The 15472-nt window shown below is 30.2% G+C and overlaps 1 protein-coding gene across 1 annotated transcript; it reads right to left on the bottom strand.

Annotated features, from left to right (window-relative positions):
• Window positions 1-386: 386 nt before the first annotated feature.
• LOC143080438 (uncharacterized) lies at window positions 387-13714 on the bottom strand. The gene is made up of 5 exons (XM_076256284.1): window positions 13422-13714; window positions 12128-12358; window positions 11219-11325; window positions 8071-8426; window positions 387-1131 (listed from the first exon to the last, which is right to left on the bottom strand). Exons 1-5 carry the CDS (start codon window positions 13482-13484, stop codon window positions 464-466), a joined length of 1425 nt encoding a protein of 474 aa, XP_076112399.1. The 5' UTR covers window positions 13485-13714; the 3' UTR covers window positions 387-463.
• Between the last annotated feature and the right edge of the window lie 1758 nt (window positions 13715-15472).

Genomic DNA, 15472 nt, shown 5'->3' with positions numbered 1-15472 from the left:
CCTAGGGGTTTTCTATACAAATTCCCTATTATTCCTACTAGATAGATGTGTATATATACGGACAACTAAATTTGCTTTTTTCAGTTATATTTGTATAATAGCCTTGTTATTTTTTGTCACCGTCGCCAAATTTTTTTGTTGTTTAATGAGAACAGAGTGTTGCTGTCAGTTGTTTAAGCGACTTTGTTAAATTACTTCACAACGTCTGTAATACACAAGGGTAAATATTTTTTTGTTGATCTCTACATGTTTGGAAATACTAATATTAGTCTTGTTGTGTTGATGTAGTGATACAAGTTTTCCGAACTTAAGTATCTTTTTTCTTCCATTTTTTATAAACAGACAAACACTCATATGGTATAAGCATGCTTTGAAAAATTTTACAATTCAATGGACAAACAACGTTTTAATCAAATAAAATATATTTTATAAATAAAGACAAGACATTTATTTAAATTAAAAATTATACTTTCGTGGTGCTTCTGACGGTATCAATGTCTCGTGCTGGTGAGAATAGTCCGTTTCGTGACCTAAGTTTGTCACTATTGTCTGAATCAGAATGCACTTCCGTTGGACTAGATAAACTTGACTTGGAGGTTGTGTGTGATGAGAGAGAATATGGATATGACAGTGTTGTATGAGACAGAGATAGATGTGGATAGGCTCCGAATGCACTATATCTCCCGTGAGGTAACGAATGGTTGTTGGCTTGCAAGTAAAAGTAATTTCCCGCATTTGCTAAAGACCTGCTCATTGCATTCATAATGGTATTGCTTGAACCTGTTTTTGACTGTGAAACATCTTCTTTAGGAGTATTAAGAAATTCTGACACCGACCATATTTTTGGTCTGTTTTGTGAGGAAGAAGCTTCTGGAGTATTTGCTTTATGTTGGTTTTCAGAAGATGTAGAACTATCGTTCACTCTTGCAGATTTCAAGTCCTTATTTCTTGTGTCGCCATCTGTGCTTGACACGGGAGATAACCTGTCATTTAATTTGCCATGTTCACTAATGTCTGAATCGGATTCATTTCCAACAGGGTCGAGGTCATCGAAATCCTTGAAACTAAGATTAGAATCATCTTCATCAACATTTATGATTTTATCTTTTGTATCTTCTGGTGATCTTTTATCTGAAAAAGAAAGATACATCATAAACATACATCAAATTAGCTGTATGTGGTAAATAATAACATGCTAGCTTATATATCTTGGTCTACCAATTTCAACTTTTTCGTTCGTCCAATACATAACTGGAACATATATGCATACGTGTCCGGCCACGATGTGAAATTCAAAACTGTAGCATACATGAACGAAGTATAGGAAACAGGGGCGGATCCATCCATTTTAAAAAGGGAGTCCCAACGCAGGATAAAGGGGGGTTTCCAGCTGTATGTCCCCATTCAAATGCATTGATCGGCCATAAAAAGGGGGTTCCAACCCCCGGACCCCCCCCTGGATCCTGGATCCGTCAATGGGAAAGGTGGCAATACATTTAAAGGTACAACAATGTACATAACTTCTTTTTTTCAACGCGAAAGGAAAAACGGTAACATTAATGTCATACCGTGGGTTGCAGTCATTTTTTTAAACAATCAAATCTGTTTACATATTTTTTATTGGTTTCTTTGAAACGCTGAACAAAAATTTAGTTGTTTGTTATAAACTATATACAAACACCTTTAAAGTAGAAAAATAGCTTTTGAATATAATAGCTATAATTTGTACTTTCATTCTCGTAATTTTATGACGGCAGCAGTTATTGTTAAAACCATATTTTAAGTTGTTTAATGAACTAGTCGATAATATTTGAAAGAGAAAATTAATGTTAGATCTTATCTTTTTAGGTTTAGTTTTAATCGAAATTATGTGTACCTTGGACCGCCAATGAGCCATCATTAATCAAAACTGATTATTAAATGAAAGTATATAACAAAACGATATGTTTAACAAATTACGAGAAATTAATGGCATTTCATTTTCTGAATAAACGTCAGCGTTCAATAAATGAACTATCATTTTCTTCTATTGTCCGGCTGCGACAGCGCATTGTGTCGTCTGCCGATAGTGTTGTGAAACATGCTATTAGCTGGCTTCATCCGTTCGGTAAACAAATCGAGCGAACAGCATAAAATGTGCATTATTCAATTCAATTAAGCTAAAAGATATCATCACAATCATCAAGGGCTATTGATGGTAGTTAATGATTAAAGTAGAAATGAAAGCATCATTGAATTAAAAACCCAATCACCATAAGGACAAGCGAAAACAGATTGTTTCAATAGGCGGTAATCAGAAATATTTGAACAGTAATTGTCAACAAAAACTTTGTGTATCGGGGAAAAATATTACTGTGGACAAGTTATTGTCACAAAAATCATAAAGGGAAACAGATTCAAAAATTGTATTTATGCAATGAATAAAAATTAATTTGCCGCTAGAATGATTATTGAGCAATTTCATATAAATGTTCGTATGGTTAAGTGACAAGAATTCTCATTATTTCGCCTTTAGAAGTCTGATGTTTCGTCTTTTGGATGAGTAATCAAATAATCGAAAATAATCATGGATTTGCAAGGTATCAAAGACAATATCATCACTTTTCATTTATTTTGTTGTTAAATACATCATTACTCTAAACATCATCAAGAGCGGAAAATAAAATAAAGGTGCACTTTTCCATCTTTCTTTTATTCATTCTCTATACGTTGCCTATCAATCTGGAAAACTTGTTAAACAATTATAAGCTCATCATTTTGTGTGAATCATTTTTTTCCAATTTTTTCCTTTCCTTTTTTTGTTCTCATTTGTAAATCTTCTTTGGTATATATTTTGCTTTTAAAGACTCGTTCTTTTTAACATTTTTCTCTTTAAAAGTTCTTATTGTCTATACAAGTTTGAATGCTTTTAACAACAAAAGAAGCCACGGGAATAATTATCCGCGTATAATATGACTATAACGAGTTAGGATGCATGCCCTGCGTAAGGCTGATAACGAAAGCATGACCATCAACCTTGCTGTATTATAGTATGCACGTGTCCAGTTTGAATTATTAAGAAAAAGTTAATGTATCGATATTTTATTCAGATATCGTTAATATTTCCACATTTATACAGGTTCCTGCAAGTTGATCGTTCTAGTAATATCAATCGTAACAATACTTAGCACTAGGATTTTATTCAAACAGCAAACCAAAATGATATGTGGAAATAAATTCTGTTCTTGCAAAGAGAGCTTGTACGATTTGAAATATTAATGGTAAACAAGACAAGAGAAGAAGTGTCTAAATTACTGACAAAAAAATCCTAAACACATTTGATAATATCCATAGCAAAGGAAGACTGCTTTCTTTGCAGTATGTTTATCTGGTTAATTTTTTCTGGTATGTTTATCCGGTTTCTTTTTTCTAGTTTCAGCGCAGTTTTATTCATAATATGGTACACAAAAAATATTGATAATCCGTAATAAGCGTGAACAATTTTATCTACTTCTTGAATTAATTCTTTTTCACTTATTGTGGATAATGAGTTTATACTATGAAAAGGTGTATCTTTGATTATTATTTATCATTATTTTCTCTAGCAATTCTTTAAAATCATCCCAGTTTTGGATTATTTTCTTTTCTTTTTTATGTTTGTCTTCATCCAAAAGACATGATTATTTGCTATCAGTATTCTGGGAAACATTGTATTTTCCCAGCATAATTAAACAGTGCTACGGTCCATAAATTTGTAAAACGTCATTGAAGTTATTGTTTTACAAATGTTAACCCTATCACTTAACTTGATAATGGCTAATACAGAATAATACAAACACTTGTTTGGTGTTAAATGGTATTTTGTTTCATTTTAGACACAACAATTAAACAAAATAAAATTAATGTGCATTTAGGCATCGTATGAGCAACTTAATAGAGAGATAATGTGAAATTTACACAGTTTATGAACATAAATACATTTCAATGATGCGGAAAATGGTAGAAGGACTATTTAACATAGGAAATAGATTAATGTCAGAATAGAATTAAAATTAAATCAATGACATCCAAATCTATGACCATGCGACGTTTGGGAAAAGAAATAATTTAAAAGAAATTATCAATGTATCGCTTTTTGTTAAATGAACAGTGCACGCGCGAGACCATTTTAATACCGTGGGATTGGAATCCGATCTTATTCTCGCGTGAAACAACGTTATTCACACAATCGAAATCAAGAGTACGAATTACACTTTGTATCACGTTCCTAACTTTCCATATCTTCAAACTGTCAAAACGTCCAGACGAAATGACACTCCATTTAAATGAAAAGGTTAATTATAAAAAGAAGATTTTATCATCAGATTTTTACTTGAAGTGTGATGTATTTGATGTCTGTTAGAACTGGAATCCTGCTGTTTTCTAAAAAAAAGTTTATACGTTAAAATGAATTACCAAAGAGAAAAAAATATTAAAAATTTGAAAAATTCTTTTGAAATTACAACCAAATGATATAGATATCAACAGCAGTCAAAAATAAACAGAAGTTTAAATATTAAATTGAATTTTAATGCCATTTGCATGTAGTCCTATTTTTAGGATGGGGTGTATTTTTACTTGCAAAAATTATCGAGGTGAAGGATTTGAAAATACACTCTCATACATATCTAGTAAACAATCGTTTATATAGATTGTATTGGTAAAAAGATGAAATTCATCAGCTTAGTATAATACTTCATATAAACAAATAAAGAATAGTTGATTGTGAAATAAAAACAAAAAATATGTCTCGTCCTAACAGTCTATCACAATTCAAAGAACATAGATTTGATACAGCACAAGTTGCAACAACAAAAACACAAATTGGATTTTATATATACACAGAATTATAGTAAAGACCAAGATCTCTAACTGTCCTCATAGCTTTCATTTTAGGAACCTACGCAAAAAGTACATATATTGCAGCCTTTGATGGGGTCATGAACATAAAATATCAAGAATACACCTGCATAATTTGAAAAGTGTCAATTCAGAGAAAAACTATTATATCTATACACCGAATAAAATATTATAAAACACTTCTTCTTATACACATCAGATTGGCCAATTTTTATTTGCGTATCGTCCGGTGGCAAATATTTCATGCATATTAAAAGACAATATATCACAAATAAGGCAGGCGAAGCAATGACATTCAATATATGTCAAGGACAAAACCAAACTACGTTAGCTAAATAGGGTAAATGTTTATACATAAGAGCGGTCATCTTTAAAATCGTGTAATGTATTTATGAGTGAATATTTTTATTCTATGTACATACACGTGTGTAGACTTGTAATGTTTACTGACGTTAACCTAACAAGTACAAAATGTTACCAGAAATATATGACAAACATTTATTTACAAAAAACAAAAAACAAGATTTATTTCTGCTAGACTTTCTTCGGTCATCTGTTCCCTTGTAATCTAAGGATAATTTCCACTAACATTTCATGTTCATATTGCCAAATATTATATTTGACGCATCTAAGGGCCATTTAAGCGTTTAAGCTGAGAAAAAAAATAAAATTCTAGCAAAAAGATGAAAGTGAGGAAAATATCATTGAACAAATTATAAAAATAAGTGTTACGCTTACACAGCTTTGAATAAACAAGTTTATATTTAGAAATTAAAAAATAAATTCAGGCAACATGTTTGTACAAATACTTAAGCATAAAACATGACTGTTTTCTGCATGCGTGCATGAATAGTTCATTTATATATAAATATTGGCATCAGTTCACAGAGATGTAAAATTCATATTAAGGTTTATATTGAAGTGAAAAAAGAAAGTATAGAACATAATCTTATACATATATTCGAGTCCTAATCCTAACTACGTGGAATTGTTTTATTTATGAGAACAATTGTTTTAAATTGTTTTATATATGAGAACAAGTATTTGCTGTTAAAATATGGTATTTTCTTAATTCTGGTTTGGCTTTAATTCCATTGACAAGTATTGATGCATAATCAAAACTGGAAAAATACCAAATACAAAAAAATCTAAAGATGTTGCACATTGAGTCGAACAAAATCAACCATAAATTTAAAGAGAGGGGGGAAAGAATGACACTACCATGGCAAAAAAAGAAAAATGACCAAAGATAAACAACAGTCTACAAAACACAACATAGAAAACTATAGACACGAATTCGAAAAAAACCCGGGGACGATCTTAGTTGCTCCGGAAGGGTAAGTAGAACCACGATAACATGGAATCAATAGAAACATGCCAATATATATAGAACAAACCGCTTTTATTGCTATACATGAGCAGAAGAAAAGTGACGAAGAAAAAAGTTTAACCGACGTACGGAATATTATAGATGATTATAGTCTCTAAATTTATAGTTAAATTAACAAAAATATCCAGAAACCGGTACTGTTTTAACAACTGCATGTTTAGTATCAGAAAGTAACAAATTACATGGATTCATCATTGGAAAGCAGATATTAACCTCATGAAAACAAGACAATAAAGATGTAAGCATCAATAGCTGCAGGCAGTGACTACTAAAACTAAACTTGATTTTTTTCGATGTTTTTGATAATATAATGAATCCTGTCAGAGAAAAAAAATAATGTAATTCAATATAATGATAAAATATGTTACAACTATTTATCAAAGTAAAACATTAAAATAAATAGGCAGTGTTACGTAGCAGGTGTCCCGAGACATAACATGGCTAACTGTCAAGTATTGAGGAAAGATGATGAGGTGTCCCGAGTATAAACATGGCCGATTGTCAAATATTGAGAAAAAAATCCTAGCTGGCTTGATGAATCATTCGGAAGCTATTTGTATAGTCTTCTTTTCTTTGTTATAAACAAACACTTAGAAAGCTATTTTCTTGAAGTAAATACAGGCAACAAACATGACAAAAACCATTCAGATTCTTTAGAAAGAATGTTACTTATTACAGAGTTTTTGCTATAAAAGCTATATTTTTTTCTCAAATAGCACATTTACATCGTTAACACTAAACAGATCTAGTTGGGCTTTTAATGTTTTTTTTTTTTATATCCAACAGGCAATAATAAATTACATTTGTAAAAAATCATATTTTTGATATAAAAACTATAAAAAAAAAATAGACAAAAGGCAATATTTTATAATTTATTTCCTTTAAATCTTTTAAAATTACAAATTAGATTATCGCACTTAAATATAAACTTAAATGTGAAGCCAATAAAAATGGTAGGAGTTATACAAAAATAAAGCTGTAATATTTAGAGAATTCTGCTTCACAATGTCACTGCATTTAATCAACATTGCATTTTATTTATAATGATAACCGTGAACAATAAATGTTCACAAAAATTATTTATCTCTCTAGTTAATCTGGTGTAAGCTTTCTCCCTCGAAGCATTTTGCTATGCAACCATCATTGTGGAACGAATATTTCTCACCGATTAAGAGATATGTTCTTTCGCTGTCTCTTGTAGACCCTTTAGCCACGAATATAAAACCCTTGTCATGACAATTTTGATGTTAACTGTGAATTGTTCATTCGATTCAAAGTCCGATATACAACTTTCTGATGAATTAATTACTCAGGGCAAGCACATGAATCAGACCTAGACGTTTTAATATTTTTTCAATATTTTAATTTTCGCGTAATATTTAAGATTAAACGACTTAATCGCTTCGTTATTACTGAAATGATTTGAAGAAAATAATTAAAGTTCGTCCCCTGATGTGTCATAAAAATTAATTCTAAAAGTGGCAAAAATAGTAATCAACAAATCATTTTAAGTAGTTATTGGAAAATTTCAGATAAATGAAGAGAAATTTCACAGCATTCTTTCGCAGATACATTTAGCTTAAATCTGGTCATGAATCCATGGTATACACATCAAAACTGTTATTTGCTTTTTCCCCATAAGCAAATACATGTAAATATTAAGCGAAATTCGTATAACAGCAACAGCTAAGGAAGCTTTCAAGCTCTTTGTAAACAAGAGCTCTATGTAATTTTAAAGATTCGTGGTGCTTAAAAAGGTCTTCTGAGTTTGGAAATATTTATATATTTAGAAAATAACTTACGTCCATCAGTGATTTCACTGCCAATCTTGTTTGAATTTTCGTCCGATAATCTGTCATGGTTATCTGTGTTTTCTTTGTTGTCTAAATCGTCGTCCATATCGTCGTTTTCTGTACCATCGTCGGACCTATTTCGTGGCGACCAAGTCATCTTATTTTCTTTCTTCAATCGTCGTCGGGCATTAGCAAACCATGTAGATACTTGTGTCAAAGTCATTTTAGTGATAATTGCCAACATAATTTTTTCTCCTTTGGTTGGATAAGGGTTCTTTCGGTGTTCATATAACCAAGCTTTGAGGGTATTGGTGGTCTCCCTTGTGGCATTTTTACGTCGAGCGTTTAAATCGATACCACCATATCTATAATAGCCAAAGAAATAATGTTATTTTAAAGGTACAAAGCCTTGCGATAAGATAGAGAATAAGAAAGGGGATGAATGATTTGAAAACAACGTAAAGAGTGAAAATCGGATATAGTGAGTAATTCATGAAAAAGAGTTACAACGTAAAGAGTGAAAATCGGATATAGTGAGTAATTCATGAAAAAGAGTTATCACTTATACTAAATAATTAAGTTAGCTAGTTTGGTGAAGTTCAAAAACGAGAAGTTAATAGCTAACCCATTTCAATAAAAATTTTATATGTTCTTAAACCTCAACATTAACATTTTTTGTATAAAAACCGCTAGTTCTGGAAGTGTAATTTACTGGGCTTATTTTTGCTGGCTTTAACTTAAGTTCCGGTTACATAGATTATATTTTGTTAATAATTTGTGATATTTCATAAGTAAACAGATGTGTTGATATTACATGATAAACTACATATATTTTAACAAGATTGCATAAATATTATTATAATAAACGAAATATAACGAGCAGATCACAGAATTATGTTTATACAAGCGAGAAATTTATATCAATCTTCTGCTGATTGAGAAAAACCTATTTCATACATTTATTCATAACTGATTCATTTACTCATTTTTTTGTCCATAAGCTATTGTTCAGAAAATGTCACTTTTACAACATTTTGGTATTGTGTCGCAACATTTGTCATATATTAGTTTGTGTAGTAATAACATTTTGTCAAATGAAAAGGAAATGTACTGTTATTCTAAGTTATAGTTGAATAAAAACAAAATATTTTTTTTACAAAGTTCTTTCAGTTGTTTAAATTTATGTCATTTTTAACGCAACTTACATATTAGTAGATTCATGAAACAAAATTTTACAAAACACTGTTTCTTAAAATATGTATATTTTATTTTTCCTTACACTATCATTTTTCTTTATTTACGTTACCAATTTTGATATGTATAAATATTTCCTAATGGTAATAAATGTGTATTCAAAACCCCTCAATTTCAGCCTAATTTACGTTCTTTATTGGAAACAAATGATATATTGGCTTCTGATGAATCAATCCTTAAAGATCACTGATGTCCAAGCTTTCTACTGGTTATATTTAGGCTATAATAGTTTAGTTTCCCCTTGTTTCAGAAATGTAAGAAGATAGATTTTTAGAGGTTTACAAAACTTTTTGGTTTACTAAGATTCGAACAGAAACCCAGATTTAGGGTTGAAATGCTATTGTATTCATTTCGAGTTACTAAATATGTATTTATAAAGAGGAATTAGACAAAAATGTATACTAAGTAGATAGAAAGATGAAGAAGTAAATAGCCCTGCATTACCTAATTAAAAGACTAATATTTTTCAATAGACTTAGACCTATAATTTTGTTCTTGGAATCTTATTACTCGTTCTTTGAATCAAATCTAATATAAAATGAATGAAAAAAAAAAAAATATTCCAATAATATTATCCGTTTTATTTTATTATTCACAATTATAGATAACTCGACCTTAAAATAAAGTCTGATTGTAAAATGTTTATTATTATTCAATTGTGTCTATGCTTTTTAAAACGCAACAATTTTTATCTGCTAACACCTTACAAATCGTTAAAGAGAAAAAGACCCGTTTGCTCTAACGCAACCCACAATATAGCACCCAATGATCCGTTCGGAATTAAAGTGCAATAAAATGCATTTCAAATTAGATGTCGTTACATGAATAAACCATATAGCTTGATACTTTTATTTAAATGTGTTCATTTGTATGACAGGGGTACTTATCACATTTTGCGGATCACTGCATTATTCTGGTTATGAAGATATTAACTTTACACTCGAATGACTTCCGGTAGATTATTGACAACAATCAGATGTATTCAACCCGGAGGGAATCCGAAATGAGCAACAATTGTAATCATAGTCTTTCAAACGTTTTTTAAAATGTACTTAACACATGTAGTAGGAAAATTAAATAATGTGGGATGCTCAAATGAGTAAAACATTATTCCTAAATCAAATTTCAATTGGTTTTAATTGTATGGGTTGTAAATGCGAAAGTTCTGTCCGTATTTTTCAATCAAATAGACATTAACAAGTAATAATGTCCACTTTACATTTATAAAGGACAAAAAATAACATTATGGTTGCGCTAATATATTTTCAATCTGGTTTTCAAACATCTTGGAAATACATCTTACAAGCTTAAAAAAAAGGGACAATATAAAACTTATATCCGGATTTCCTTGGAAGGCCTCTATTTAAATTGGACCTCACATACAGATAACGTGTACGATCTTACAAATAACAATAAGAATCATTGGTATTGAATGGACGATAATAGTGTCATGTTTTACAAAATTTACAAAAAAGGCGATGGAGTTTAAAAATTGGATGGACGTCAAACAAACAAAATAGCATGACTTTAACTGACAGATGAAAGCATCTACAGATTGTATTTCTCTTACAAATTATACTAATTAGTAAATGCTTATAAAATATAGCTATAAAACTCTGTACAAATTAATTAATTCGAAAATTTGTATATCTTGCCCAAAGATACATAGCTTGACTCATAAATGTACATGTACGGAGGATTTTATTGTAATTATATTGACCATAAAAGTCTATGATCGTAGTAAGATAACCATGTCAAACAAAACCAACAAATATTAACAAAAGACCAAAAATATTTTTATCAACTATGTATATTTATATATATAATGCTTTTATCAGGGATTTACAGAGCTTTTTCAGAAGGGGACAAAACAAAATAATCTGCTAAAAATATTGGTACTGACCCCGCTCCATAAGGGTACATCATTGCTGGATCATACGGAAACACCGCTCCTGCTTGTAAACTTCTCCAAGCTTCAGGTGCATCTTTAACGTCATAAGTTGTATTAGTCTAAAATAAATGAGAAAATTCACAGATGAAAGTAAATGATAATAAGTGACCCGTAGTGTCGTAGTAAGAAATCATACAAAATCAACAACTTTTCGTGTAAATTGGATATTTACACCCTGGGAAGTAATTTCGACTATATGACAAATATTTGTTTGTGGTAATCTTATAGTTCTGTTTTCTGAAAATTTCGGATGGTTTAGATGTTTTTGAACTATAGAGCAAGTGTTGAAAAACAAATTCTACCAGCAGGGAGTAAATAATGAGCTACGGTGGTGATAGAAGATTTTTCGATAGTAAAGATTAAAGACAAAAATGACATTTGCAATACACAACAATATACTATCGGCAATTATCAAGAGAATATCAAAACTAGTAAGAATGTCAATATGGAAAATATAGAACCTAATTTTATTTTTTATAAAATGAAATAAATCCCATATATTTCATTACTCTATGTTACACAGAAGCGTGATATCCTGATCCAGGATTTTTCAGGTGGAAGTCTTTACCACGATAAAGTGCATTCAGTGCGTAATAATACGGTTGTGGTTCGTCAAATGATGTGAACATTGTATTATACAAGCCACAAGTGTCATCAGAATATTATAATAAATATAAATCGTTTCTTTCTGTTTTTTTATTTGTCACTTTGACAATTATTTAATCACTTAGAAAAAAATATATATGTACAAATATGCATGAATTAAATGTTATATTCGCAGTATGTAAAAGCAATTAAAAAAATATAAATAAACAATGTGGTATACATCAACATGTGATGTAAGCATGTAGATAAACTTACCAGAGGTGAATAAAAAGCTGATCCTTCGGAACCTAGGGGCACATATTGTGCGGCTCCGTATGCCGGATTTCCGAACATTCCTTCCGGTAGTCCTGGGACACGAGAATAACTAAGCAATGTTGATTCATACTGACACGAACAGATTGTCTGTCCTGTGTGTGGATTTGTCATAATAGGTCGTCCATTTTCACAACAAGCTCTCTGGCCACTTGGGCTTGTACTGGTAGACATCTATAAAAAAAGAAACAATTCATTTTTGAAAAAATTGTTCATTTCAGTTTCAAAAGATTGCTTTCTTAATATGAAAATTAAACAGTTGATATATATGAAATTCTTTAAACATATATCTGATTATTTTGATGGACAGATCATTAATAATAACTTAAATTAAAATATTTGTTTTTATAACAAATTAAGTTGTTCAGTTTTAAGTATGATTTAGTTTTTAGAGAAAATATATAACAAATTGTTTGTATTTGTAAAAACCATGAACTCAAAACAAAATGGACAACAAAAATAAAACAATTTTGTAACCATATGTCTTATCTGAATTTTCACTTACTTAACAAATTAAAATTATTTCATTAACATATGAAAGATGTACTTATAAAAATGACATTTTTCGTATATTTTTCTCACACTGTAGTTTATAAGCTTTCATAAATTTCCTCGTGCACACGTGAGATAAATCAATGTCTTGTTTGCTCATTTCAACATGGTGAAATGTATCTCGAAAGTTGTAAAAACAACATAAATTTCACCACTCAGGTGTCCGTTTAAATGACCTTAACGACTATAGCAGGATAAGGAAATATAATTACTGTTAATTTCAAACTTCTGTTGAAATTAAACTAAATTTCACATGTTTCTTGCTTGTTAATATGATTAGAATTAAGTATTTTTCCACATATAAGAAACTCCTGGGTCTTGTCAAAACGAAATTAATACATTTGACGTCACTCTGAATGAACATATTTTAAACAAATTAAAACAGTTATATACATTAAAGAAATGATATTTAATAACATAGTAATGTAATCTGAGTCAATTTTTTTGTGGCCAATCTGTAACAAGTTTTCAATTTTTTTTAATAATCCATCTTTTTGACTTAAAATCATTAAAAGAAAACAAAAATAACAAACATTTTGTTTATTATAAAATGAAATAGTTGACTCTGGTCATATATTGATGGTTTGAGAGTGAACATATATTTTTACAGAGATGTTTGTCTTTACAAAAAGTAAAGGCAACTTAGCCAGATTAAAAAGTATGTAAACATTAAATAAAGCCTCACCTGCGTAGTAGGCACGGAAGTTCCAACAGGGAATGGATAAGCAGCAAACTGCGCAAATGACATGTCCTGTACAACAGAACAACAAAATTCGGCACGACTACAGTATTTAGAAAAACAATGTAATACTATCTCTCTTCTTAATTCAGCATCCACTAAACTCTCAAATGAAACATTCTACTTTTCCACAAATTAATAAATTAAATATCCCGGAAACAAAAGGCTTGCACATTAATAAGAAATGAATTTGTTCGTTTGAAATCTTGTTAAACTCGTTCGTAATAATAAGACTATCACGCGATATTTGTAAAATGATTGGTTAACAAATAAAATAATACGAGCCGTTTATTTATCCGACTGGCAGATGTAACTCCGTAACACCGCCCGTTACTGATTTGAATTTAAGCTCCGCCTCTTTCGTGTATCAGCATCGGAGAACTCTTGCAATTGAGAACTGTACACCTCTTAACATAAACTTTGTAGAGATAATGATCGAAAAAACATTGTGTATCTCATCTAAACTTTGTTTGCTGATCAAATAATTATTTTGTTAATGACATCATGGATTAAAAAAATATCTGCAACTTTTCTGAAGAGAAAGAATAAAATGTATTAGTGAAATTTTATAAGAAAGGAAAAATTTGCTCAGCAAATTTATTAAAGTACATGTAAGAACCATTTATTCATTTTATTTTATTTTTTCTTTTCTTTTATCAATTCAAAATTTAAAAAATAAATAAATTAACAAATACATTTAAAAGAATTACAGTTTCATCTTATTTTAAAAATGTCACATGCTGAAATACTTATTAAATATGAAAAGTTTATTACATATTTCACAAAATTAAACATAGTTAGTTATCTATTATTTTTTTTATATATCTTATTCTTAAAATTTAAAGTAAACTTTAATACTTATTTTCAAAATTAGAATAAAATAGTTAATACACGGATATACAAACAATAAAATGGACTTACACTGTTTATTAATATTGCAAAAAGATTTTAATATGATATAAGAATACACAGATATGTTCACCTTCCAAGAATACTTCACGGCATAAATAAGTTTTATAAACAAGTAATTACTAATAATTTAACCATGAAGATTTTGTAAAACTATGAAATACAATTAAGTAAGACCAAAGAAGCAAAACAATCATAAGTAAATTATATTCATGTTCGGCATGAGTTTTCACAACTATTTTTTTAATTAATATAAGATATATATACTTGTAATTCAATGGTCATCCATCCCATAACTGTTTATTAGTTTATTTTAAATATTAGTATTCGTTCTTTTATTAAATATTTATTATTTTGCATCCATATAAAATTCGGAAAAGATCGAAGGCACTGAATACACGTATAATATTATTGTTCTAATTCATACACATCAACAGCACGCATCGCATTATGCATCTTAATCTGTCGTCAATCCACAGTAATTAATAAGTAATTTTATAATGCCCGCGTCACACTGTCCCGATTTTTACGCCGATGGCAACACGATTATGGAAATTTTCAAAATCGGGACTGATCGTATCCAGATCGGGCTATTCGTAGTGCCATCTTTTACCATCGTAGAACCATTGGCCACTTTTTCTAGCCTTCGGGGACAACTTCGGGAAGGGTTCTAAATTTTTTAACATGTTAAAAAATCCCCGAAGGTGCGTCCGATGTTGAGGGTTCGTATTGAGTTCGTATCACCTTCCTCACCATCGTAATGTCACCGGGAATGCATCTTTGAACATCGTATTGCATTCGTGTTTCCATCGTTTCCATCGGGCAGTTTTGACATTACGATGTCTACACGAATGAATCACGAAGCTACCCGAAGGTCTTACGATGACAACACGACTTCGTGAAGACCTCGTAATCCCGTCGTGTTGCCATCGAATAAAAGTACGAAGGCGACAAGATGGAACTACGACGGCAATAAATCCAGCTAAATGTAAGTTAATTTTCGCGTTAAAATACATTTAAAGTACCATGCGCGATATGCACTGGCCAGTCTAATACGACAGTTAAAAAAGACGTTCACAAAACATGCA

This window comes from Mytilus galloprovincialis, chromosome 6, assembly GCF_965363235.1.
Source record: "Mytilus galloprovincialis chromosome 6, xbMytGall1.hap1.1, whole genome shotgun sequence".
Lineage (NCBI taxonomy): Eukaryota > Metazoa > Mollusca > Bivalvia > Mytilida > Mytilidae > Mytilus > Mytilus galloprovincialis.
Note: the sequence above shows the minus strand (reverse complement) of the source record. Positions and strands in the feature narration are given on the sequence as shown.